At 38.5% G+C, this 24,741-nt stretch overlaps 2 protein-coding genes across 2 annotated transcripts; both read left to right on the top strand.

The window, feature by feature from the left end:
- Window positions 1-1,630: 1,630 nt before the first annotated feature.
- On the top strand, window positions 1,631-9,965 carry troap (trophinin associated protein). The gene is made up of 14 exons (XM_061736247.1): window positions 1,631-1,723; window positions 2,204-2,350; window positions 3,244-3,472; window positions 3,560-4,037; window positions 4,213-4,331; window positions 4,646-4,697; window positions 5,736-5,881; window positions 6,036-6,090; window positions 6,199-6,275; window positions 6,361-6,444; window positions 7,285-7,392; window positions 7,498-7,774; window positions 7,859-8,061; window positions 8,230-9,965. Exons 2-14 carry the CDS (start codon window positions 2,289-2,291, stop codon window positions 8,302-8,304), a joined length of 1,965 nt encoding a protein of 654 aa, XP_061592231.1. The 5' UTR covers window positions 1,631-1,723; window positions 2,204-2,288; the 3' UTR covers window positions 8,305-9,965.
- A 3,595-nt stretch (window positions 9,966-13,560) lies between these two features.
- Window positions 13,561-24,502, top strand: LOC133457231 (ATP-dependent 6-phosphofructokinase, muscle type-like). Its single transcript, XM_061736246.1, has 22 exons — window positions 13,561-13,755; window positions 14,809-14,882; window positions 15,001-15,078; window positions 17,324-17,513; window positions 17,730-17,895; window positions 18,099-18,143; window positions 18,682-18,790; window positions 18,893-18,988; window positions 19,075-19,167; window positions 19,250-19,375; window positions 19,471-19,535; window positions 19,881-19,944; window positions 20,166-20,312; window positions 20,521-20,591; window positions 20,682-20,769; window positions 20,929-21,081; window positions 21,168-21,332; window positions 21,510-21,571; window positions 21,992-22,103; window positions 22,193-22,292; window positions 23,331-23,436; window positions 23,524-24,502. The coding sequence occupies exons 1-22, from the start codon at window positions 13,665-13,667 to the stop codon at window positions 23,663-23,665; spliced, it is 2,343 nt and encodes a 780-aa protein (XP_061592230.1). The 5' UTR covers window positions 13,561-13,664; the 3' UTR covers window positions 23,666-24,502.
- Window positions 24,503-24,741: the final 239 nt, after the last annotated feature.

Here is a 24,741-nt window from a genome sequence, read left to right as displayed (position 1 = left end):
TTTATCTTCTCATTACAAGCAAAAAAATGTTGTTCCACTGGCAGATTTTTCCACTTATTTTAAGTGAAAATCTACTTGAAACAGGTGAAAATAGTTGTTTTTGAATCTTGTCTTAAATGTAATGAGATTTTTTTTTATTCAAAATTAGACATTTTAACTAGAAATAAGACAAATATTCTTGTTAAGATTTTGAGTTTTTGCAGTGTATAATAACTAGTGAAATCGATCATGTTGTTCTGATTTGCATTTGTAGTTATTCTATATGTATTAAGTAATAGAATAATCAATACAAATAGACACAGAGTAATTCCATAAATGTATTTAAAAAACATTTTACATTTACATTTTCCCTTGAAGCCAAGGTGTGGCGGCTGCCATACCTTGCCATACCCAATTGACGCCCCTGAGCACACGCCTCACCCTAAAAGCCCTCTGCATTGCTAAAGACTCCACCCACCCATCCAACGGCCTCTTCAGTCTGCTGCCGTACGGAAAAAGACTGACAAGCCTTAGGGCCAGGACTAGCAGACTGAAAGACAGCTTTCAGGATGCTGAACTCTCTCTCCTTGCCCTGCCCTCCCTCAACCCTGCATTTTAACTTTTTAACCAATAGCACTGCCGCCTACAAGTCTGTTCTTTTATACTTGTACTGTGTTTTTATATCTGTCTTTATGGTTTTTCTGCAATGACATATTGTTATGTGTCCTGTCAGTGTACGTCTATATTGTCACTGTCTTGTCCAAATACACTGTGGGCCTGGGGAGCATTGCAATTTCGAACTCTATGTATAAACCTGTACACATGGTTTTGACAAATAAACTAACTTGACTTGACTTCTCATTCTTTACGACGAAATGTTCAAAAATGTTGATCAGGTTAATGATATAAACTTAACAGTGTGTGCGTTTATATCTTACCAGTTTCTATGGGCATTATAGAATAGAATAGAACAGAATAGAATAGAATAAACTTTATTGATCCCCCAGAGGAGAAATTCAATTATGCAGCAGCAAACACACACACGCTCAACAATTTTTACAAAATACACACGAAAGTATTAAAAGGTATAAAAAAAGTACATCCTAAAAAAGAAAAAGAAAAATAACCAATAAATAGCTAAATAATAATAATAATAATAAATAATAATAATAAATAAGAGTAATATAAAATATTTAAAAAATGAGCAATGTACAAAAGAAATACTGGACCCCAAAAAACGGATAATACATGTGCAAAAATACCAGTGAGGTATTTAGAGGGAGAAGGTTATTGCACTTTCAGAGAAACAGGTTATTACACTCGAGTGACTAGATTATTATTATAATAGCAGAACCAACTTCATGAACATTGTAATGTTCTGACTCTTTTTTTTATTACTCTTTTAAAATAAATTCTTTTTTTTTAGGAGATGCTATATCTTGTCTTATCTCATAATGGTGGGTGAGGCCGCGGTAAAACTAGGTCACGTGGTAATCCAACTTTCGCGTCGTAACCATGGAGCTGTTTATAAAGATCCGCAGCTCATTGGTTGAAACGTCGTCATGCCCAGAACACGCTCTCCTATTGGCTGTCGCGGCATCGCGCTGTGGCCAATGGCAGGGCGCCCTTTTTACAAACGGCTTCAAGTCCAGGAAGTTGACAGCCCTGCTCCATGAGAGCAAGAGAGAAGTGAGCAAGGGATTTAAATCTCCACAAAAAGCCTCGGAAACGAGACGGAAATAAGGTAAAGAGGAGAGTTTATTTAAAGTGTTGGCTTCTCAGAATGAAGTAATAGCGTTCTTGTTATGTGATGTTTTATAAAGTATGCAGCAGTTAGCTTTATGTAGCGTATATTTGTGATGTGGCTCCTGTTGCTCCGGCCAAAGCTAACTTCATCTTAATCTCCATCTGTTCATCTTCTGTGAAATATATACAGTTTTCATGAATCAACTATCATTATCTCATCCCTGACCAATTCAGTTTGCATTTTTAAATTTTGTTTATAAGCGACATACCTTTTTTGTTTCTTGTACCTTCTTTGTTTTTTTTTCTTCTTTTGCTTCTTAAATTCTGATGAAGTCTGGTGTGTTTGTGTTATTGCATACTTTTGTTTTGTATTTTCATTTGTTTATTTTTACGTTGTCTTACACACTTTTTGTTCATCCTGCATGTTACCTCTTGCATGGCCGCTGAAATCTCTTTTTTGTTGCTGCTCATCGAGCAGTTCAGCATCTCCACCTCCTCCTCCTCCACCACCTCCTCCTCCTCCACCACCTCCTCCTCCTCCACCTCCTCCTCTCTTCATCAACATGGACTCCTCTCCTGTCCTTCGTCAGCAAAGCCAGAACAAGATGCTCAGTGACTTTCAGAGGTAAGTCTAAGGCATTTATGTCCACATTTTTTTTTCTCCTTGTGTCAAGTACTAGGAATTTTCATGGAGCAGTAGGTTATAATTTCCTTTTAATCAAAACGATCTCTTTTTGATTAAGTAGTTTTCTTCTCTCTTTGAAGTTAATATATATTAATATAATGTCTGGACTATAACATGTTGTAAAATAAGAAAAAAAAAACATGTTCAGTTGTATTTCTCAGTGTAATGTAGCATTATGTAAGGCCTTGTTCTGAATTTTAGATGTGTATCTTTTTTTTCCTTCTTCATACAGGCAGTTGGCTTTTGAGACATTTAATAAAACACACAAGAAAGGGGGGGAGGGGGTGCTTTTATTTGAAAAATATGTAACTTCAACCCAGTTTATAGATGGTATTAAATGGGATTCTATACAGATGTTTTCAGTACTGATGCTCTTTCAGTTCACTAAAATTTGCTCACAGCAGCACACAAGAGTGACGTGCAGGGTGAAGTCTGCGCTATTATTTTCACTAAACTGTGGAACTCTGTAATGGTGAACAACAAACCATGGACACTAAATTATCTGCCACCTTTTTGGGCCGACCTCTGTGAAGTAAAAACTTATTGCTCACTAAGCTGCATCACTAGTGTAGCAAAGTACTGAAGATGTTGTCATTACCACAGAAACCTATACAGAGAGTTTGATGTCTGGGTACATGAATGCACTTTGATCATTTACAAATCCCCCCCCCAATGTACATCTAATAGGCTGAATTTGCACATGAAATCACATTTTCTTCTCACTATCAGTAAAGGATTATTCAACCCAAGTATTTTAGAAGTACTAGTAGAAAAATAACTCTATTCCCACACTGTACGCACAAATTGCTGTGTTGTTATTTTTTTAAACACAGAATGAAGAATGAACAAAACAAACAAGTGGATCCAAAGGCTTCCAAACTCCTGCATTCACACCACCTTTCCAGTAAAGATGGTGAGAACAAAGATCCATCAGAATTCAGACAGAAAGTACCTTTGCAAGCAAGTGTCAGCAGGCTTCCAGTACTTGCAAAGTCCCTTCATTTTAAGACTCCCTCTGACTTCAAGCAGTCCCACGCCAGCTGGGAAGACAAACCTTTAGCTGTAAGTACCCACTTTCTTGTCATATAGATATATTATATAGTATGACCATACATGTTTTTACACTTCCAGTCTTTTTTTTTTCGGCAGGGGAAAGCTAAGAAGAAAAGGCCATGCACCCGGCCTGTACCATTTAATTTCTCTCAACCCAAAATCAGAAATAATCCAAATGAAAATCAACAACCATTACCTGCTCCACGGTCAAGGACTCGCACTGACCGGCCTGAAAACAACTTGACTAATTCAAAACCTATGAAACTTGGAGCTGTGTTGAACAGCAACAGAGATTTAACCAAAAGTTCAGGGCAGTCTCATGGAAAGATGACTGATAATACCCCTCAAAGATCAGGACAGTCAGCTTTTTCCAACCCACTAAAGATTTCAGCATCCTCCATTCCCCCTAACACAGTGCAGCAGAATCAAGCAACTTCCGCTGTGCAGCATTCTCTTGGTGCAGAGGTCTGTTTGGAAAGCATGAACCTGCTCAGTATCAAAGAGCCTTGCAAGGCTTCAGATGCTGGCCAGAATCCACCAACTATGCAGGAAAACTCTTCAAAAGCTTTAAACGGTAATTATTGTATGCACTTGCATCAATACAGAGACATTTATTTATATTTTGTAGGAGTTAATTCATATATTAGTAAATGTTTCTTGTAATTATGCCTTTGCGCACATTGCTGATTTACATTCTTCCTCTAAACAAGAGTTCTTTGTGTTTTGCCCGGTGGCGGCTTGCATTACAGACACAAGTGACATCTTCCAGTCAAACCATGCAGCTTTGCAGAGTATCCTCCGGAACGAAGGAGTAACTGTTACACATTGGGCATCAACAACTCCACAAACCAAATCTTACAACTATCTGGTGAGCAAACAACAAATTTCCACCAGGGTGATGAAAAAAGATTGATTTGTTTGATTGATTTAATCATGCAAATGCAATAGTCCAGGGTTTTTCAATTCCGGTCCTCGGGGCCCCCGAGGTGTGTTGCCTTGCATCAACACACCTGATTCTAATTAATGGTCCTCATTAGTTTGTCATCAAGGTCTGAGGAACAGAAATGAAAACCCTTGCAATAGTCCCTTGTTTCCAACCATATTTTGGTTGTTAGTTGTTGTTCTTGGTGTTATCAGTGGTCAGACATGTTGCTGTGACGCATTCCTTTGTTTTGTTTGCAGCCACTGCGAGTGTCTATCATGAAGAGTCAAAAAAAAGCTGGACCGTCTGCAGGTCAGTATTGTACATAAAACAAAATGAGTACTTATGCTTTCAATATTAGATCATAGTTGATGCTGTTTCATTATTTTGTGTTTCTCAGATAAGTCACAAAGCTGCATAAACCTGAATTTGTGAAAAGTAAATCACACCGGACATGACAGCAGATATAAACATATTTGTAGTCTGAGACAAAAAAACGCTTTTGGTTTATGGCAAATGTCCCCATATGCAGTGACTGGGTTGTTGCTATCGGGCATATCTGGCCTGTCAGATCGGCTCGGTGATCTGCATTAACAGATGAAGTGAAGTCAGCAGTTAGTTACCACAGGGAGCCAGGACTATTTGAGAACCCTAGAAATACTGCTAGGACTAGAGTTATTAATGACTACCGCTTGTTTAACCCTGGAACGTTTGTTGACTCTATGTTAAAACACTTTACACACAGTTCTTTAAAAGTGTTTTTTTTTTGTGCTAGTGTTTTATGTGAGGAACAGCAAGACATGTTTTTTGCACCTCTGTTTTGGTTGGTTATAGCAGAGATGAATCAAAAAAACATGTTCTGTTTACACGACACATGACGGTTAATTCAGCAAAGGTGGCATACTGTATGTAATCACTCACTGATACGATGCTGAGACGCCTTCATTCAGTCTGTTTAGCTGAACTAAAGATGGTAGATAATAGAACATGGTAGCCAAACAAAGTTAACACATGTGAAAACAGTTCACGTAATTCAAATATTTAAAATTTTGCAGAGACAACTAATATTCTCTGTTTTGAGAGCAGACAAACTGCGGATTTCTTTCCCAACTCTATGCGGGCTCTACAAGAGTCTGCCTGTTATTCCTTTGTTCTACAAAGGATTTATACAGTGTAGCATCCCTACATGTTTCCCAGGATGGATCCAATTATATTATGGGATATATCACCTGTAAATGCAGATCTGGCTCTTGGACTGTTCTTGTTTTTTTTTTTTTCCTCCTTCTTTTCATTTGTGTTTCTGCCTGTCAAATCTGTTCAGCTAAATAAACATATCTGTACCTCTCACAGCCACAATGAAGTCAGTGCAGTTCTCACCGGATGCTTCTGCTCTGCAAAGTATCCTCCTGAACGAGGGTGTGAAGGTTGGAGGGCCCATGGGTGCCACACCCAGAATTTCAGTCCGTCCATCAGGCAGAGGCACTTCAATCTCCTCAGTATGGGCACTTTTTTTTAAAACTAGTTTTCATCTCTACTCCCTTTCTTTTTGCTAGTATGTGTTTTTTTTTTTTTTTCATTCTTTCTTTTCAATTACTAATTTTTTTTTGTACTGTAAGTATCAGTGGAATTAAATGTTGCTTCCCTTTTTAGGCTCAAAGAGTGCCTGTTAAAAAAAAACATGCAGAGGCAACTGGTGGTCCAGTGGGTGAGATGTAGCACCGTTATCTTAGAGCTCTTGAAGTAGCTGTATCTGTTGTTTTTTTTTTTTGCCTGATATTGACATGAAACTACTATTTATCCTCCTGAGCAACAGCGCTCAAAGAGGCTCCACTGGTGAAATGGACTCCGCAGAGACTCCTCAACACCAAACATCAGCCCATGTCTGCTATGGTTTGTACTCCTTTTGTGTCGTGTGTGTGTTTACAATCTTTAAGTCTGTAGGTCTCTGCCTTATCTCACCATGCTGCCGTTTCAGAAAGGGCATCCGTCGGCACAACAGTCACCTTACTTCACTCCCAGGCACAGGAACGGCAAAAGCAAACCTCAGCCGGGTCATGAGGTGAGAGCGAGTCAATTTTATATTGTGAGATTATATGTGAGAACTTCTAACATCTGTTCCGTTCTGTGAGCAGAAATGTTGAATTTACAAATATTTTAAGAGTTCTTTTAAAAATCGAGCACTGTTTTAAAGCTAAAGAACATAATTTTAGAAAGTGAAGAACAACATGTAGTCGGATGGGGAAAATAACAGAAAAAAAATCTGAAACTTTTTAAAGGTAACAAATTGAATAAACTGCAGTTCTTGGACTGTTTTTTTTTAAGGCTCTAAAAGCAAGTCAGTCATCCCAGATCATCAATTTGACAGTAGGAATGAGCATGTTTGTCGTCAGCAATAGACCGTTTTTAATCTATGATTGACTTTCCCAGTAGATGTAACTGAATACAGGTAAACTTTTATAAAACTAACCTTTTTAAACTGTATTAAAGTGTGAAGTTTTGCTAAATTAAAGGCGGGTTAGTACTGTAGCTACCACCGACGTAAACACTGATGCGTGGTCATCTTCAGATTGTTGCTCAAACCATCACTTGGATGTCACTTCTTAGTCCAAAATCTTTAAATGGCAAAGTTAAATGACAAGCTTGATACTTCTAAACAATAATCTACAATAAAAAGTGTTCATCTTTTGTTTTTTATGACTAGGATAAATGTACAGAAAACAAAAACTGACACCTGGCAACTTTGCCAAATCTTAATGTCGTCTTAGTAAATATTTATGTTGGCTTGGAGATTGTTGAGATGCTAACCTTTTTTATATGGATGTTTTGGGGTTGTTTTTTAATCGAACCAGGAGTATAACGTACTTTAAATGACAATGAATATGTTTTCATTTGTTATCAGGAGATTGTCCAGAGATTATTTTGTGATTCAGAAGACGTGAGGACCACAAATGTGACTGACAAAGATCCAGAGACACAAGCAGACCAGTCCGCTGTTCAAGTCTCATCTGTATGAAGTCAAACAAACATTATAAATAATACATTCAAAACATGCTGAGACATTTTTAAAATGACTCGTCATGGTGTCGTTTCATATCTTCTTCCACTTCTTCAGGATAAAGTTCCCGGTGAAGAGAAAGAGATGAGTAAGACCAGCAGCGACGATGAGGAGCAACAGGAGACGTTCTCACAAGCACTTTCTAGACAGTCTGTTATTTTTTTCTCAACCGGTAAAAACCTGGTCAGAGTCCCACCTTTGGAGAGTCAGGAAAGCTCAGCTCAGCAGAACCAGCATGCTCCTGTTTCATCAGAACAGAGAAAGATTCCATCAGCTCAAACTGAGTCTGAACTCGGCTGTCGGATCAACCCCTCTGTTCAGAATCCTCACAGAGGTACCTGTAACCTCTCGGTATCCCACAATAACGACTCCTGGCAGGTGGAATCTTTTAAACCTTTTTTTTTATTTTATCTTACAGACCTGATTGTGCAGAAGTCTAGCTCTATGAGTCCTGCACTGGCAATCCTGCGCAAGCGTCTTCCTCCTCTGGAGGAGCTGCGTTTGGATGAGGAGGTGGCCAGCTATACTTCTGTGTGTGTCTCAACGTCCTCTGGGTTTCTCCCACCTCGGCCTCGGTGTGGAAACCCCCTGGCGTCCATTTTGCACTTTGACGAGACCATTGTGAGTTCAATGACATATTGAGCTTTTTTATTTTAACCAAATGTTCAGTCTGTTCAAAGTGTCCTTAAAAAAATTAATACAAGACATCACTAGACTAAAATGTCTTCAGACTGTTGTGTGTTGTTTTTTTCTTGCTAGTTACACTTTAATTGATCTTTTGTTTTACAGAAATTTGTTCCAGTTGGCTTTGATCTGTCTTCTGGTTCGGTGTCCGCACGCAGCTCTCCACTACATGAAAGATGATTTATTCTGCAATGACTGCATTTTCCCTCACTGTGAAAAAACTAACCCCTGTGCACTGATGACACTGTAGAAGTAACTAACTGTGCCACTTTAGTAGACATTAAGGAAAATGAAAAGTCAGTCAAATCCATTAGGTCAGTGTTTGTTTTTTTTTTGTTTTTGTTTTGTCCAATATACATTTAAAGCATACATAGATTAGTATGGCCTGAAGCATTGCTTGTTTTTAAGTGATATTTGGATTGAAAATGATGCTATGTACAGTGTTTATAATAAATGTATATTTTGCTGGCGGGCTTTGTATAATTTCCTTTTTCTGTTTAAAGGGTCTCTCCATCACTTTAATACGAACGTCACTGAAATGTTAGGAGCTGTACTGCTCCATCCTGGTTCTTCTAGATGCAATTTTGATTTCTAGCGACAGAACCAACAGATACAGAAGAAACTGCCTCTGGACACCACTGTATAGGCTAATCAGCAAAATGTAGCATGCGATGTAGGCAGAGCGACGACCCGACGGTGTAATCAAAATGCATGGAAAACACCATGCGGTGGAGTAAGAACGCCGGTCAATGACTTAACTGGTTTTGTAGTAAAATTTAGTTGACCCATGTTGTTATTGGCATTTCTGCAGCATCTTAGTTCATTTGTGTCCTTTTGGATGCCCCTGTTTTTTAATTATGACATAAAGCCTGCTCCTTTGGGATTGGTTTGGTATGCTCTGTATGTCTGGTTATGTCTGTAGAAGGGGAGGGGAACCAGATGAGGGTTTTTGCGAATTCAATTGTTATGACTAGCCAGGCTAGTTAAAGCATCAAAGCTGAGATTATATTGCAAAAATCAAGTCTTTGAGAAATAATCACCATTAGCCTGGAAAACGGTTGTGTCTTAAGTTTCTACTCAGCAGGATGTACATCCATGGAAAAAAAAAAAAAAAAGGAAGCTCACAAAAAAAATAATCTTAACTAAATGCACAAGACACATTGAGAATACAGATAATTCAAATGAATATTAAACTTAAATGTAAAGATAAATGACAAAAAGAACTGAAATCGTTTTTAAAAAATCTATTGTGTATGTAGATTGTGTATTCTACATTTTAAAATATTTTTTGTTCAATTCACATTCATTTGTAAGCCATTAATTCAAAACATAATTCATCTGAAGGCACTTTACAGAGAAATCAAGTTAGCTGCAATCCAGTCATATTACTATTCAATTTGATCAATTCCAGCTTAGTCTAAATTCATATGAAGCAGAAAAAATAGATAAAAATAAAAACACAATAGAAATATCTCTGATAGAAATCCCACATCCTGAGCAAGCACGAGGTGACTATATAAATTGTACGGAAAATGATTTCTAGTTTTCTGGTTCTTTTTTTTGTGTATGTTATATATGTCCCTTTAATTCTCCCTTATTTTCTTTAGGGGGTGGCACCTAAGTGAAGATCTGATGAAATCTCTGGGTTTCCTTAGTGAGGATTTCTCCTTTCAAATGAATTGGTATTATGTGGATTTTCATGTGAATCTGGACTCCACTGGAATGAATTCAATGTAACTGAAACATCACTTGACTGAATTCAATTATACTTCAGGACTGCATTGATGTTTGTAAAGTCCCCTGAGACGACTTTTGTGGTGATTTGGTGCTGTACAAATAAAAGGGATTTATCTGAATTGAATCAGGCAAGTGTATTATTTGTGTAGAACAATTCAACAACCATCTGATTCAAAGTGCAGAGACATAAAACATCACATAAATAAAAAGTATGATTAAAAATGTAGACTAAGAGAAAAGAACAATAGATAAAATCAATATTTAAAATATCAAGTTTTTGAAGCTCAAGCTTAAAAGTAATAGAACAGATTTGGAGATTTATTCAAATGCAGCTGAGAACAGGTGCGTCTTCAACCTGGATTTAAATAAACTTAAATCCAGGTTAAATTTAAAGAATGTTTCAGCTGATCTGAGGCCTTCTGGGAGTTTGTTCCAGACATGAGGAGCATAGAAGCTGAACAGAGCTTCTCCATGTCTGGTTCTGACTCTGGGAACTGATAAAAAACTGGATCCAGATGACCCGAAGGGGCTGGAAAGTTCATGCTGGGTCAGGAGGTCACCGAAGTAGTTTGGTCCTAAACCATTCAGAGGTTTATAGACCAGCATCAGAACTTTAAAGTCTATCCTCTGATGGACAGGCAGCCAGTGTGAAAACCTCAGAGCTGGACTGATGTGGTCCACCTTTTTGGTCTTAGCGAGGACTCAAGCAGCAGAGTTCTGAATGAGCTGCAATTGTCTAACTGACTGTTTTAGGTAAACCTGTAATAATCAAGCCTACTAAAGATCAATGCATGGACTAGTTTTTCCAGGTCCTGCATCAGATCTTTTAACCTTGATATATTCTTAAGGTTATAGTAGCCTGACTTTGTTATTGCCTTAGTATGTGTTTCCAAATTTAGGTCTGAATCCATCACTACACACAGGTTTCTGGCCTGGTTGGTGTTTTTTAGGTGTATAGATTGAAACTCTGTGGTGACCAGTAATCGTTTCTCTCTGGCTCCAAAGACAATTAGCTCAGTTTTGTATTTGTTTAACTGGAGAAAGTTGTGGCACATTCAGTCGTTAATCTCCTCAATGCATTTACCACGTGCAATTAGTTTTCTCACTCCATGTTTCAACATTTCCTTGGCCTTTCTGTTTAAATCTGAGCTAGTCAGGTTTGAGGAACAATCAGCTCTCATTTCCGCTGTGTTTGTTAGTGTTACATTTACAAGACCTAAATTGAAACTTTGATCCTACAAATTCTGACACAAAAAGGAAGTCCTGTTGCATCTGGTCAAGTCAGACTCAGGCAGGCCAAAAGTGACATATTTCCCTTTTCCAATGATCTGTTTTTCTTTCATCTATTCATTAAGAGTATTTGTATTTCCTTGCAACTGTTACAAACTCCATCTCATAGCAATGAACCAATTCGAGTGCCATTAACTTGACAAAAGAAAGAGAGAACACTGATTTTGAAATCTGTCTCTTGAACCACTTACATGAACTTCTGCTGAAGATGTACAGAAGATGACTGGCTGTTACAGGATACATCATGTAGTCTTGCATGCCAAAGATTGCATATAGGTCAACCAGGGTTCAAGCCTTTTTCTGGAGCATGTAGTAAGGTGAACATATGATGCCAGCGTCATGTTAAATCATGTGATAATATACTAATTATATATGAGGGATGACTTGCTGCTGAATCCGCTCAGATACGATACAACTTTGATGGCAAAGGGGAAGTGTTGTTTTTTTGTTTTTTATTTTTAAATAGGGAAAAGTCTTGAGTTAATTGATCAAGCGTCTACCAAGTGAAAAACTCTGACACTAATAATGCAAATGACACCATCACTTGTTACTCTATAAATGAAAAAAATATGAATATAAATACAGATACATTTTTCTGCTTTCGCTGTAATGGTGTCCAGCGTAAAGCTGTACCACAGATTTCAGAAAATGGGGGTTCAGGTGAGTTGGATGGTTGATCCCACCCACGAACACCTGCTGCTGTAAACAGATGTGAAAAGATGTGTTTGAAAATGGTGCTTTGTACTGTATCCCTATGATATGTTGACCAAAACATGTTAAGAAAAAAGTCAACTTTTTAAAATAAATTGACAAGAATAATACAGTGCGCCTTCTTTACTATGTAGAAATTCAGATGACCTATGTAACAAATTAAGAAAAACAAAGACCGTTTCTCTTTTTTTTTGGTAGAAAGCCCCTGGATGGATTGATGACCTGTCTCGGCTCTGCTCGGCTTTTTACCTGAAGACAGCAGCGATGGCCTCCAGCAGAACATCAAGACCCTGAAGCCGAAGAAGCGGTATAAAAGATGGACAGATGGACAGTGTTTCTAAAGATAATTGATTATGAAATCTGTTCATTTTTATTGGTATGTTGCTAAAGTTAATGAGTCCTGATTTTGGGCCTATAGTTCTGAAATGTTGCGGTGGTTAAGCTTTGTTTCTATCCTGTTTCCCGTTACATAAAATACCTTAAATGTATTCTGCCTCATTGCGTTCCATCAGACCTGCAAACACAATTTACACAATTTCAGTTTAAATGAATGCAAATATATGGGTGCTTATGTTCTCTATCAGTTTGAAAAGACTTGAACTTGAACTGTTTTCATGTGTCACATTTGATAGTTTATGAATAACTCTTGGTTTTAAATTTTAGCTCAAAGACCGATGACATGACAACTTCCTTTGGGAGAACTAACTTTTGTCATGCAAACCACCTCTTGGCAGCAAAGCATCCCTGCAACATTACATTGCCACTGTCTGACATGGATGGCCTGTTTATCCTTCCTTTTTTTCAACAGCATTTTGGCTTCTCTATTAAAGAAAGCATCATTGATATACCCATGCCTGCTACTGTGACCAGTCTACATATCCTGATTTAGGTCTGTTCTGTTATTGGTTTGCAACATCTGTAACAGGACTCTTCAGATGGATCAGCTTTCCACTCACCAGTCCCGAGAACATTCTCCCAACATCTTTAAGGTTTGTCAAGGCAGATTGTAGCAATAAATAAAATAAATGGAATAAGTCATGGCGTTCTTATTTGGTAGTAATTGTTTCCATATTGCCACTCTCCTATAAAATATATATGTAAATATACATTTCGTCTAGCATCCTTCAGATTGTGAAAAAAGACTAAATCAATGACCTTTCATGATGTGAGAAAGTTTCTTGGAGGTTTTTATTGGTTTGTTGTCACTCTGGGAACCTGGGAACTGTAGAAGGTCAGCTACCATTAGTTGTTCATAGTCTCTCTTAAGGTCTCTGCAGATTCAGAGGTGTGTAAGTATTCCTTGGCTTGTGACATCATATTGGAAGTGTTTTTTTTAATGATTTTGAGGTATCATGCTATATGTCTTTAAACCGGCTTAGCCAGCACATAAGTAAAGGTGTGATTGATCAGAGCTGGTCGTAATCAGGCCTGTCCAGATTTGTCCAGCTGTAGTCATTAATAAGCGTGCTATAGCTGATAAAAGGACTATGAAGGTGACTTGCAGCATTGCATTGATTGTAAATAACTGAGATGCATTAATGTTGTTTCCTGTTGCATTTGTATGTTGTGCATTGTTTTTTTCTCCATCTGTTACTGTTCACTGCAAGAGCTCACTGTACATGATATATTTAGTGTGGTTATGTGAGTGAGTGGTGTAGGTCTCAGTGGGAGGGGGCACATGCTATAAAGCCTGTGCCCTCCCTATTGACTCCGCTGAGAAGCAGGGAGCGAAGTCGGATCGCGCTTTATCTTTTCTCCTTTACCTTTTTTCCTCTCTTGGAGGACACCTGTCTTGCTTAAACATGTCCAAGGATTCGCCTCCCACTACGGATCCCACGAAGATGGGCATCGGGAGGTCCATTGCTGTGCTGACATCAGGAGGAGATGCCCAAGGTAAGCAGAGAAGAAAGCTTTACTGTTTTAATCACAATTTTATCTCCACCTGTTAAAACTGAAAGTGATTCCAGAGAGAAGACCAGACGGGGAGGAAAGACTGTCATTCAGATAGCATCTTCCTCCCTGCCGATGAGTCTTAGAGCAACAATTAAATCCAAACCAGTGGTATAAATGGTAAATGGTCTTGTACTTATACGTCACTCTTTTAACCTTTTTACAAAGTGCAATTTTCGTTGTGTTTCTCATTTACCCATTTACACAAACTTCTACAAATCGCTCTACATACAGCAGCTCTTTGATTTATGCACTTATACCCCAGTGAGCACACTGGGGGTCAATACAGAATTCAAGGTCCTGTCCATGTCTTTTTGATGGAAGTTAGTAAAATGTCATTTTAAATGTTTGTATATTTAAGCATCAGATGGATTCACTTTTTGCAGATGTGAGTGCTGGTGGGCCTTTGGATGAGAATCATTTGTAAAGCCACAATAAAGCATGATAAAGCATAGAGTCTTGGGTGTCAATGTTTAATATTTAGTTAATAGAAAACCTTCAAAGATCAAATTTCAACTAGGATTATTTACAACAATTTAAAATTGTTTAGATATTAAATCTAAACTGTTTATGTATAATTTCCCTTTTCCTTTGTGTTGTATTGCTTCTTCTGTTCCCTCAATTTACCTCTTTGGGGCTAATTTTAGTTTTACTGACCTTTTTCTGGTATGAAGGAAAGAAACGCCCACCCAACCACAGCTGCTGTCTGATGAAACAAGAGCTGGTGTGTGCCAGCTCATCACAACACAAACTCTCAGTGTGGCCTTTAGTGTACAGACGTCCAAGGGCAAGAAGGCAAGGAAGACATACAGTCCACCCAACCCTGCTCCTATTCTTTTTCCAACACGGCTATTTTTGTCTGATCTGATGCCCACATGTTGGGCAAGTCACTTGAAAGGTCAAGTTCAGGGTGTTTATGGTTGTTATTTGTCAGGAGAAGGAAATTTGTATTGAGCGTAAATCGATCAGTCACATGATTTTGTACGTGTGTCTCAGGTATGAATGCTGCTGTGCGAGCCACAGTCAGAGTTGGTCTCTACACCGGAGCCAAAGTCTACTTTGTTCATGAGGTACGACTGTCATACATGTGGCTGCACGCCAACCTGTTATGTCGCAAACAGGACAAAGCAGCCAATGAAAAAATGTATGCATTACAAAAAGAAAACAAAAAGTGTTTTTGCGCTGCAGGGCTACCAAGGCTTGGTTGATGGAGGGGATAACATTCGCCCTGCAACCTGGGAGAGTGTGTCAATGATGCTTCAGCTGGTGAGTGATGTGCAGCTGTCGGAGTGGGTTTAAACCTGCATAAGAGCTGGAGTACATATCGCTTTGTGTAGATCATTAGAAAGGATTAAAATAGTAATTGTTCTTAAAGTTTCAGCAAAATCAATTTGCAAACAAGCGGAAAGTGAGAGAAAGCAGTCATAGTCACGTTGCTAAAGTTTGAGGAGAACAATGAATGCCCGTTTATAATCAGGCAAGGCAAGGCAAGTTTATTTCTATCCCACAATTCAACAACAAGATGATTTTTACAAAGACATTAAAACATAAAGAAAAAGAATGATGCTAGGCACTAGGGATGGGTGATATTTTACTGTTCACAATAAACCGTCAATAAAATTCCCCACGGTAAGAATTTGCCATCTCACGGTAAAAACGATAAATTGAGGAAATGAGAAAGAAAGAAAGAAAGAAAGAAAGAAAGAAAGAAAGAAAGAAAGAAAGAAAGAAAGAAAGAAAGAAAGAAACGACTATCGTTATTGGGATAAATGCCAAAAAGAAAGAAAGAAAGAAAGAAAGAAAGAAAGAAAGAAAGAAAGAAAGAAAGAAAGAAAGAAAGAAAGAAAGAAAGAAACGACTATCGTTATTTGGATAAATGCCAGAAAGAAAGAAAGAAAGAAAGAAAGAAAGAAAGAAAGAAAGAAAGAAAGAAAGAAAGAAAGAAAGAAAGAAAGAAAGAAAACGACTATCGTTATTGGGATAAATGAAAGAAAGAAAGAAAGAAAGAAAGAAAGAAAGAAAGAAAGAAAGAAAGAAAGAAAGAAAGAAAGAAAGAAAGAAAGAAAGAAACGACTATCGTTATTTGGATAAATGCCAGAAAGAAAGAAAGAAAGAAAGAAAGAAAGAAAGAAAGAAAGAAAGAAAGAAAGAAAGAAAGAAAGAAAGAAAGAAAGAAAGAAAGAAAGAAAGAAAGAAACGACTATCGTTATTGGGATAAATGCCAGAAAGAAAGAAAGAAAGAAAGAAAGAAAGAAAGAAAGAAAGAAAGAAAGAAAGAAAGAAAGAAAGAAAGAAAGAAAGAAAGAAAGAAAGAAAGAAAGAAACGACTATCGTTATTGGGATAAATGCCAGAAAGAAAGAAAGAAAGAAAGAAAGAAAGAAAGAAAGAAAGAAAGAAAGAAAGAAAGAAAGAAAGAAAGAAAGAAAGAAAGAAAGAAAGAAAGAAAGAAAGAAAGAAAGAAAGAAAGATTCCCGTTGATGACACTTTTTGTATTGGTATTTTTTTTATCGTTATTGGGATAAATGCCAGAAATTATCGTGATACATTTTTTTGTCCATACCGCCCATCCCTACTAGGCACAGAATGGCACGGACATGGTATTAAAGGGTGTATTTGTTTTGAATGTTTGTGTTTTATAATTATTACATACATAAGCAACTTAATCTGTCATGGTTTGGGTTTACAAGACATAAAATCAGTCTGGATTTGGAAGGGTGAGGTTTGGACCCATGCAGCTAACAACATTTCTCTCCTCTGTGAATCTTAAAGCTTTACATTAGTCACCTGACTTGTGCCCTGCGAGCAAACGTAGTGCAGAGCCTTTTCAGTTGTACATGTATCTGTCAGCATTCATGGAGCAAAACAGTAATGAATTATATCGATCCAATATCCATTATTTTTAATTCAGTTTCTCCATGTCATTATATCTTCTTTAAAATGTGAATTGACCATGGTTTTGCTGGCAGTAGCACTGCTAAATAGCACATGAAGACAGAAACACAGCTATCCTGGATGCTGCTAAAATATAACTAAAAAAACAAGGAAAAAATTAACTGGCTTAAACAGTTGGTGATGTGTTCTGTATTTTTAAACATGGACTTAATGAGCTAGCGAAATGTGAAGGACACATTTTTGTGGAGAAGATGCCTTTTTTCAAGTTTTCTTTTATAATGTTAATGGACTGACCCTTTCGTAACTCCTGTTGGAGTTGGGAACTCAATCCAAGCCTGATAACTTGATACTGAGATTTTTTGAGTGATGACATTAAATAGCTGCAGATGCAGTAACACCGAAGCTTGTGATTCACATTTCTATGATTTCTGTTGTCTAAATAAAGCAGCCTGGTGGTGGTGAAGGTATGGCATGAGCATATGAGTTTGGCCAGGCTTCTTAAAGGGTTGTTATACACGTTGATGGCTTAAATGTAAGAAATCGCCTTCCTTCCAAACTAGAAAATCTTTGCCTATTAATTACGTTACAGTTTCTTCCCTCTCTTGTTCTCTTTGTTAGGGTGGCACTGTCATTGGCAGCGCTCGCTGCAAGGATTTCAGATCCAGGGAGGGTCGTATGACTGCGGCCTGCAACCTGGTGAAGCTTGGGATCACCAATCTGTGCGTGATCGGAGGCGACGGCAGTCTGACTGGAGCCAATCAGTTCAGGACTGAGTGGAGTGGCCTGCTGGCTGACCTGGTCAAAGCTGGTAAACAAACCATTGTGTTGCTATGGTAACAAATCTGTAAAATCCCTCAGCTTCACCACATCAGCTGTGTCTCAGTCGGGCCTTTCTCTTCAGAGCTTCTTTTAGGAGGAACATGATTATGAATATACCTCTCCCTTAAGTTTTGAAAACAGCTCTTAAGTATTTCTGTATTTTATACACATGTACAGGTAGTTAATGATAACGTTTTTACTGCAGGTAAAATCACACAGGAGCAAGCCAGCAAATCATCCCACCTGAACATCGTTGGCATGGTCGGCTCGATTGACAACGACTTCTGTGGCACTGATATGACCATTGGCACCGACTCGGCCTTGCACCGAATCATTGAGGTGGTGGACGCCATCACTACAACTGCACAGAGGTCAGACAGTGCTGTACAACCACCCATCATAACACCATTAAAGTGAATTTCATTGACTTCACTGCGTGAAATCAAATTACTCTATTGCAGTTTGGATAGCTATTACACTTGTGAGGGGTAGATAATGAGAAGCAGACGCTCCAGTAACCAGATGGGTGAATGTGATGTTTCTTTTCATTTTAAATGTTTGTCTTTATCCGCAGCCACCAGAGGACATTCATTCTGGAAGTGATGGGGAGACATTGTGGGTCAGTATTGTGGGTTGTTGTGTGGCCTCTGGTCAAAAAGATAATGGCATGTATGTACACTTATTCATTTTTAAGACAGCGTTCATCTATATTATAACTGTAAGTATTTATTTTCTTTCTTTCTTTTTCCTTTCATTTCTTCCTCCCACATTTATAATTTTTTTGCCACATCACATTATCAACAACAGCCCTATAATAGTGGATTTATCATATTTGATACATTAACTTCTAAGACATCTGTACCACCCCAATAATCAAAAAAGAAAAAAAAAGTTTTATATAAAAACAAAAAATTATGAAACACTTCACATACACATACATAAAAAAGACAATGAATTTAAAAAAGAAAAATAATAATTTAAAAACAGATTGAGAGTGTTGGCATTTAACACACCTAAATAAAAAAAAAAACAAGTGGTATTCTCAGCTGTGACAAGATTTAGAAAACAAGGGTTTTGTCCGTTCACTTCAGGACATGCAATTCACATGGAAAATTCAAAACAGAAATGGAAATGTCTCGTTGGTTTGTGTGTTGCAGGTACCTGGCTCTGGTGACGGCTCTATCCTGTGGTGCCGACTGGGTCTTCATTCCAGAGATGCCACCTGATGAGGGCTGGGAGGAGCACTTGTGCAGGAGGCTGACAAATGTCCGTCTTTTCTTCATTTGCAGATGGCTGGCTGCACTTTGTTGTCACACATACCTATCAGAATGAACGGATTATAGCATTTTTTTTTCCTTTGTTTTCTAGCAAAGGGCCAGAGGTTCTCGTTTGAACGTGATCATTGTTGCTGAAGGTGCAATTTCCAGAGACGGCAAACCAATTACATCTGACCTGATCAAAAAGGCAAGCTTTTCTTCCTGTCTCTAGAATTGCACTGTTCTGTGTTACACAAATGTAATGCGAAACAAACTGGCTTTATCTGTCTATAGCTGGTGACTGACAGGCTTGGCTTTGACACCCGCACCACCACTCTTGGACATGTACAGAGAGGAGGAACACCCTCAGCCTTCGACAGAATCCTGGTGATTATATCACTGAGACCTCAAATGTAAAGCCACATACACACGCCTGATGATTTTATTGTGGTGTGTATGCGTCTTCCAGGGCAGCAGGATGGGAGTGGAGGCTGTGATGGCGTTGCTGGAGGCCAATCCAGACACTCCTGCTTGTGTCGTCAGCCTGTCCGGGAACCAGGCAGTCAGACTGCCCCTCATGGAGTGTGTGCAAATAGTACGTCATATATTTTCACCTACTGTGCAGCTTTGCGTGCTTGCATCACAGTGAGGTTACTGCATCTCTTTTCTTTACACGTTATATCCTCATAGACCAAAGATGTGACATCTGCCATGGATCAGGGAAGATTTGACGACGCCATCAAGCTCAGGGGAAAGTATGTATTGCCATCTGAAATATCAGATGATTTGTTTTACTTTTCCGTAACGAGATTGTAGACGAGATAACTAGTTCATTTTGAGGGGTTTGTTTTGTTTAGTTTAGTTCAAGAATTAATGTAAATATGCAAATTAAATGTTTTTACCTTGTGAGATTTTACTGTTGTCATTTACCTGTTACAGTAAATACATAAGAAACGCAGAAAATCTTAAAACCTAATGTTTTTATAACATAAGATAAAGTTGGCTGAACCAGAAATACAAAGTAGTGGGATGGTAAAGTGTGTTTTCAATTGAGCTTGTAATGTTGATCACTCAACCTGATTTTCATGTATGTTATGCAGGAGTTTTGAGAATAACTGGAACACATACAAGCTCTTGGCTCACATCAATCCTCCGGACACCAAGGTTAGAACTTTTCTTTTTCATCAAATGCCTAGCACTACTCTTATTATAAGAGCAATTGATAATATTCTAAACCTAAAAACGAGCCATCAGCTGTCTCTGTTGTTTTTTGTCTGCATATATATTAATAGTTAATACCATGTTGGTAAAAACCTAAGGCATATATATATATATATATATGCATTTTTAATATGTACTATATCAGCTGTCTCTCTTAACGGCAGAGCAACATCAACGTGGCCATCTTGAACATTGGAGCTCCCTGTGCCGGCATGAACGCTGCCGTCCGTGCCGCTGTGAGGATGGGCCTCATCCAGGGTCACACCATGTTGGCGGTCCACGATGGCTTTGATGGTCTGGCTCACGGACAGGTAACTACACATTTCCAACCTCACTTACAAATATGTTGGCCTTCTTCTTTACACTTTTAGGAAAAGACATTTTGAAAAGTGCTTCATACAGATATTATGCATACGTACTGTACAAGTGTGTATATAATTGTTTAGTTCTATTTTTTAATAGCAGTGTTTCAAATAGTTTTATTTGAGATTTTCTGATGGTTATTTTGACTGTCTGCAGGTTGAACCCATCATTTGGACTTCAGTGAGTGGCTGGACTGGAAAAGGAGGGTCGGTGTTGGGCACTAAAAGGTTAAAAATAGTTGCTTTATTTCCCAGTTAAATTTTGCAAATAAAATATGCTACATATACTTTTGCTGAATAACATGTCTGGGTTTAAAGAACTCTTCCAGGCAAATTCTTGGAACAGATCAGCCAGAACATCGCCAAGTTCAACATTCATGCTCTGGTGATCATTGGTGGATTTGAAGTAAGACAACAGTTTATCCCCTTTAATATCTGATGTTTTGTGCACATTGACTTACCTGCCTCACCTCCTCAGCAGTGCCTTTCCAATGAGAAAACTTTAAACTCTCTGTTCTCTCGTAGAAGCAAACAAATTGATTTTCGTCTCCTTTTCCCGCTGCAGGCCTACGTTGGAGGCCTGGAGCTGGTTCAGGCGAGAGAAAAGTATGAGGAAATGTGCATTCCTATGGTGGTTATCCCTGCCACTGTCTCCAACAACGTCCCCGGCTCTGACTTCAGCATCGGTGCCGACACTGCCCTCAACACCATCACCTCGGTTAGAGGCCAAGCAGAAAACACACTTACACACACATCCAACGGGTGGCAAGCAGATTGGCATACTTGTGGTTGGTTTCTCTGCAGACTTGTGACAGAATCAAGCAGTCTGCAGCCGGGACGAAGCGACGCGTGTTCATTGTAGAGACCATGGGGGGATATTGCGGCTACTTGGCCACCATGGCAGGCCTGGCTGCCGGGGCTGATGCTGCCTACATCTTTGAGGAAAAATTCAACATTAGAGATCTGGGGGTGAGCTGGATGCCATAAAGGATTTTCGTATCATAATATTATCCAGAACAGTCATATTAACTAATGAGGAAAACCCCACAATCCTGCATCTGTTGTGAAATTCTTCAGAAAAGAAAGATTTTTGTGAGTTATGCAGTGATGTGTTCTGAGTGTGCAATCTGTGAAACTGGGCTGCAGGTAAATGTGGGGCATCTTCTGGAAAAGATGAAGACAACAGTGAAGAGGGGTTTGATTCTCCGGTAGGTTTCTTTTAACAAGTGAAACGCAAACAGAAATTACTGAGGTAAGGACCCACTACCAGTATTCTGGGCAAACACTGGATGCTAAACTCATTCGTAAGCATTTAAACACATATATTTTGTGGTACATTTTTAAAGACTTAAGTCTTTTTTTTTTCTTTGAACATGTTTTATTTTACCTTTTGTCTATTTCTTAGTCTTAGTCTATTTCTAAGAAACACATCAGTCCAAATGATCACATAGGTCATTTTAAATTGATGTTACTCTAAGAACACCAGGGTGAAGAAGAGCCCAAACTAATTTCTCTGGAGCATCATGGGGGGACAGCGGTGGTTCAGAATTTATTTTTGAGTTCTCTGTTCACCCTTCAACTTAGAAAAAAAACAAACCCCACTTTTTATTCTGTTTATTCTTTAAAAGGAATGAAAACAGCAATTCCAACTATACTACCGACTTCATCTTTAACCTGTACTCAGAAGAAGGAAAGGGCGTCTTTGACTGCCGGAAGAACATCCTGGGACACATGCAGCAGGTGGGGAAGTGTTTAAAATAACCCCAAATTAAAGTTTTCTGCTCCTTCATCTTGAATTGTAAATGCTTGTCTGTCCTCTTTGGATGCAGGGCGGCACTCCAACACCCTTCGACAGAAACTTTGGCACTAAGATGGGTGCCAAGTCTGTTCTGTGGTTGACCGAGAAGCTCAAAGAGTGCTATAGGCATGGTACGGGTATCAAAAATCTCTTTGATATAAATAACATTTAATGATATACATTGATCAGCTACAACATCAAAATCACTGGCAGAATAATTCAGTGACAATAACTGTTACAAGGAATGGGATGTAAAGCTGCAAGCAAATGACCAGTTCCTGAAGCTGTTGAGTAGAAAAACAGGAAGATAAGTAAACATGAAGATCTAAGTAACTCTTAGACCCAGTGTTTATACTAAAATTAATTGGTCACAACATTTCCATAATGGCAGTTGTTTTTACCTATCAGAGCAGAAACAAGGAAGAACATCCACATCGCAACATGTTCTTCAGCTGAAAAGGGTAGCAACAACATTTGTTTTTTTATAAGCAAAACCTTTTTTTATTTTTTATGATTATGGAAGTGGTTCAGAGATCTCAGAAATGAATGTATCAAAGGTGATACATCCAGCGTTATAGGATTGAAATCCCTTGTAAAATTATGCGTGATACTGTATATCTCATTACCACGGACACTGAAACCATCTCAAACTAATGCATGATTTCAATTTAAATTGTGTGTTGCACATCTAAGCCTTAATCTTTATTTTAAAAATCCCCCTCCCCTCCTTCACTTCCCTTCAAAAGCTCTCACATTTGTTGATTTCTTTATGACATGAAAGTCTTCTTTGCCACGTATCCCACTTTTTTTGCCATGTATTCTGACTGCTGTTTTTATGGCCAATTTGACCTCAACTCTTTCCAAGGAAACTTTTAGTTCTTCATCTTTTACCTTCAATGCTGAGTTGGTATTCGTCTCAATTTTATTATTATCCCCAATTGCAAAACAAATGTTGCAACACAATGTTCTCATCATAATTCTCATCAGTATCATATATATTCCCCACAGTAAATCAACTATTGCATCTATTGTTATCGTCTTGATGCACTTTTACTCACTTGCAACTTAATTAAAAGTACTCCCATATAATGTGCTTTGCAGATTTATATTCTCTCTCCACAAACAAAATAACTTGACACATTGACAGTTTTGCTCTATGGGTTTCTTAGGTCGCATCTTTGCTAACACACCGGACTCTGCATGTGTGCTGGGCATGAGGAAGAGGGCTCTCAACTTCCAGCCTCTTGCTGATCTTAAATCAGACACAGATTTTGAGTAAGCTGCTCATTTTATTTAGTAACATACTGTAATAAGCAGTGTATCGGGTCCAGTGATGACTGACTCTGTCTTTGTTTGCTGCAGGCACCGCATCCCAAAGACACAGTGGTGGCTGAAAATCAGGCCCATCATGAAGATCCTGGCCAAGTACGATATCAAACTGGACACATCTGAACATACTGACATGGAGCATGTGATCAACAAGAGAGCTACACTTGGGAAGTAAACTGATACTGCTCCTTCTGAGCACGTGTTTTGAAAAGGGGCGTCTTTCTTGCATCAGTTTCAAAGTTAATATACATGTCCAACCACCTGTCCATGTGCCTGGATAAAAGAGCTGCTGACCTATTCTTTCCTCTCCCGGATTCAGTGTTTGAAGCTCTTTAAAGAACTTTATATGACTGTGTTGAACCTGATTAAAGATATATTCTAAAAGATGCTGAACTGTTCATAATTTACAGAGCAATGTGTCACTTTTCATATTCTGGAACCAATGGAAATAACTTCTACATAATCAGGTTAAAACGCCGGTCCATGTAGGATTAGCAGATGTTTGCAAAGTGGCCCAAACTTTTCTCTTTTCCATGAAGTCATCTGCCTCCAGGATTTCTGGAGTGATTACATTTTAATATCTTCTTCAGACATCCTCAAGGCCTTAAAATAAACCCAGCTTCAACATTAAAAATACTTATAGCAGAAATGCTGCTTTTTTCCCATTTTTGAAGGATTCCCCAACTGTGGCACATTGACTGAAGAGGCAGTTCTATTTATACTTGTGTCACTAAATCTGATGCCAGAGTTTCTGATGCCAGAGTTTCTGTTTTTTCAAATGTGGTCGAGCTGGAGTTCATTTTGAGAGGGTGAGTTGCAGCCAGATGTTCTTAGCCCAATGAACTGAATATCAGCGGGTAGACTTGTGTGATGACGTTATACCAACAGGGAAAGTAATGAACAATGGTCTTAAAAGTAACTGATGCCACACATCAATCAGGAAATAGTTGTAAAACCAAGTAATGGCCAATTTACCTCAACGTGAAATTAGAGAGCTAGATCTCACACCCTGAGCATGTTAAATGGTAAAGGCCAGAGAGCACATTCAGAAGACTCAACAAGTGTGCTTTACTTTGAAGGGCTGCCAGGAGAGAACGTCTGCTGTCTAAAAAGAACACGGAAGCATGACTACTACTTCTTTCAATTTTCCCTTCAGAGGTTGCCAGCAGATCATCCATTTCCATCGTATCCTGTCCTCTGCCTTTTCTATCATAACAACAAAATGCTTACCCTCCATCACTGTCATGGTCT

Source organism: Cololabis saira, chromosome 12, assembly GCF_033807715.1.
Source record: "Cololabis saira isolate AMF1-May2022 chromosome 12, fColSai1.1, whole genome shotgun sequence".
NCBI lineage: Eukaryota > Metazoa > Chordata > Actinopteri > Beloniformes > Belonidae > Cololabis > Cololabis saira.
This window is presented reverse-complemented; position numbering and strand designations above follow the sequence as displayed.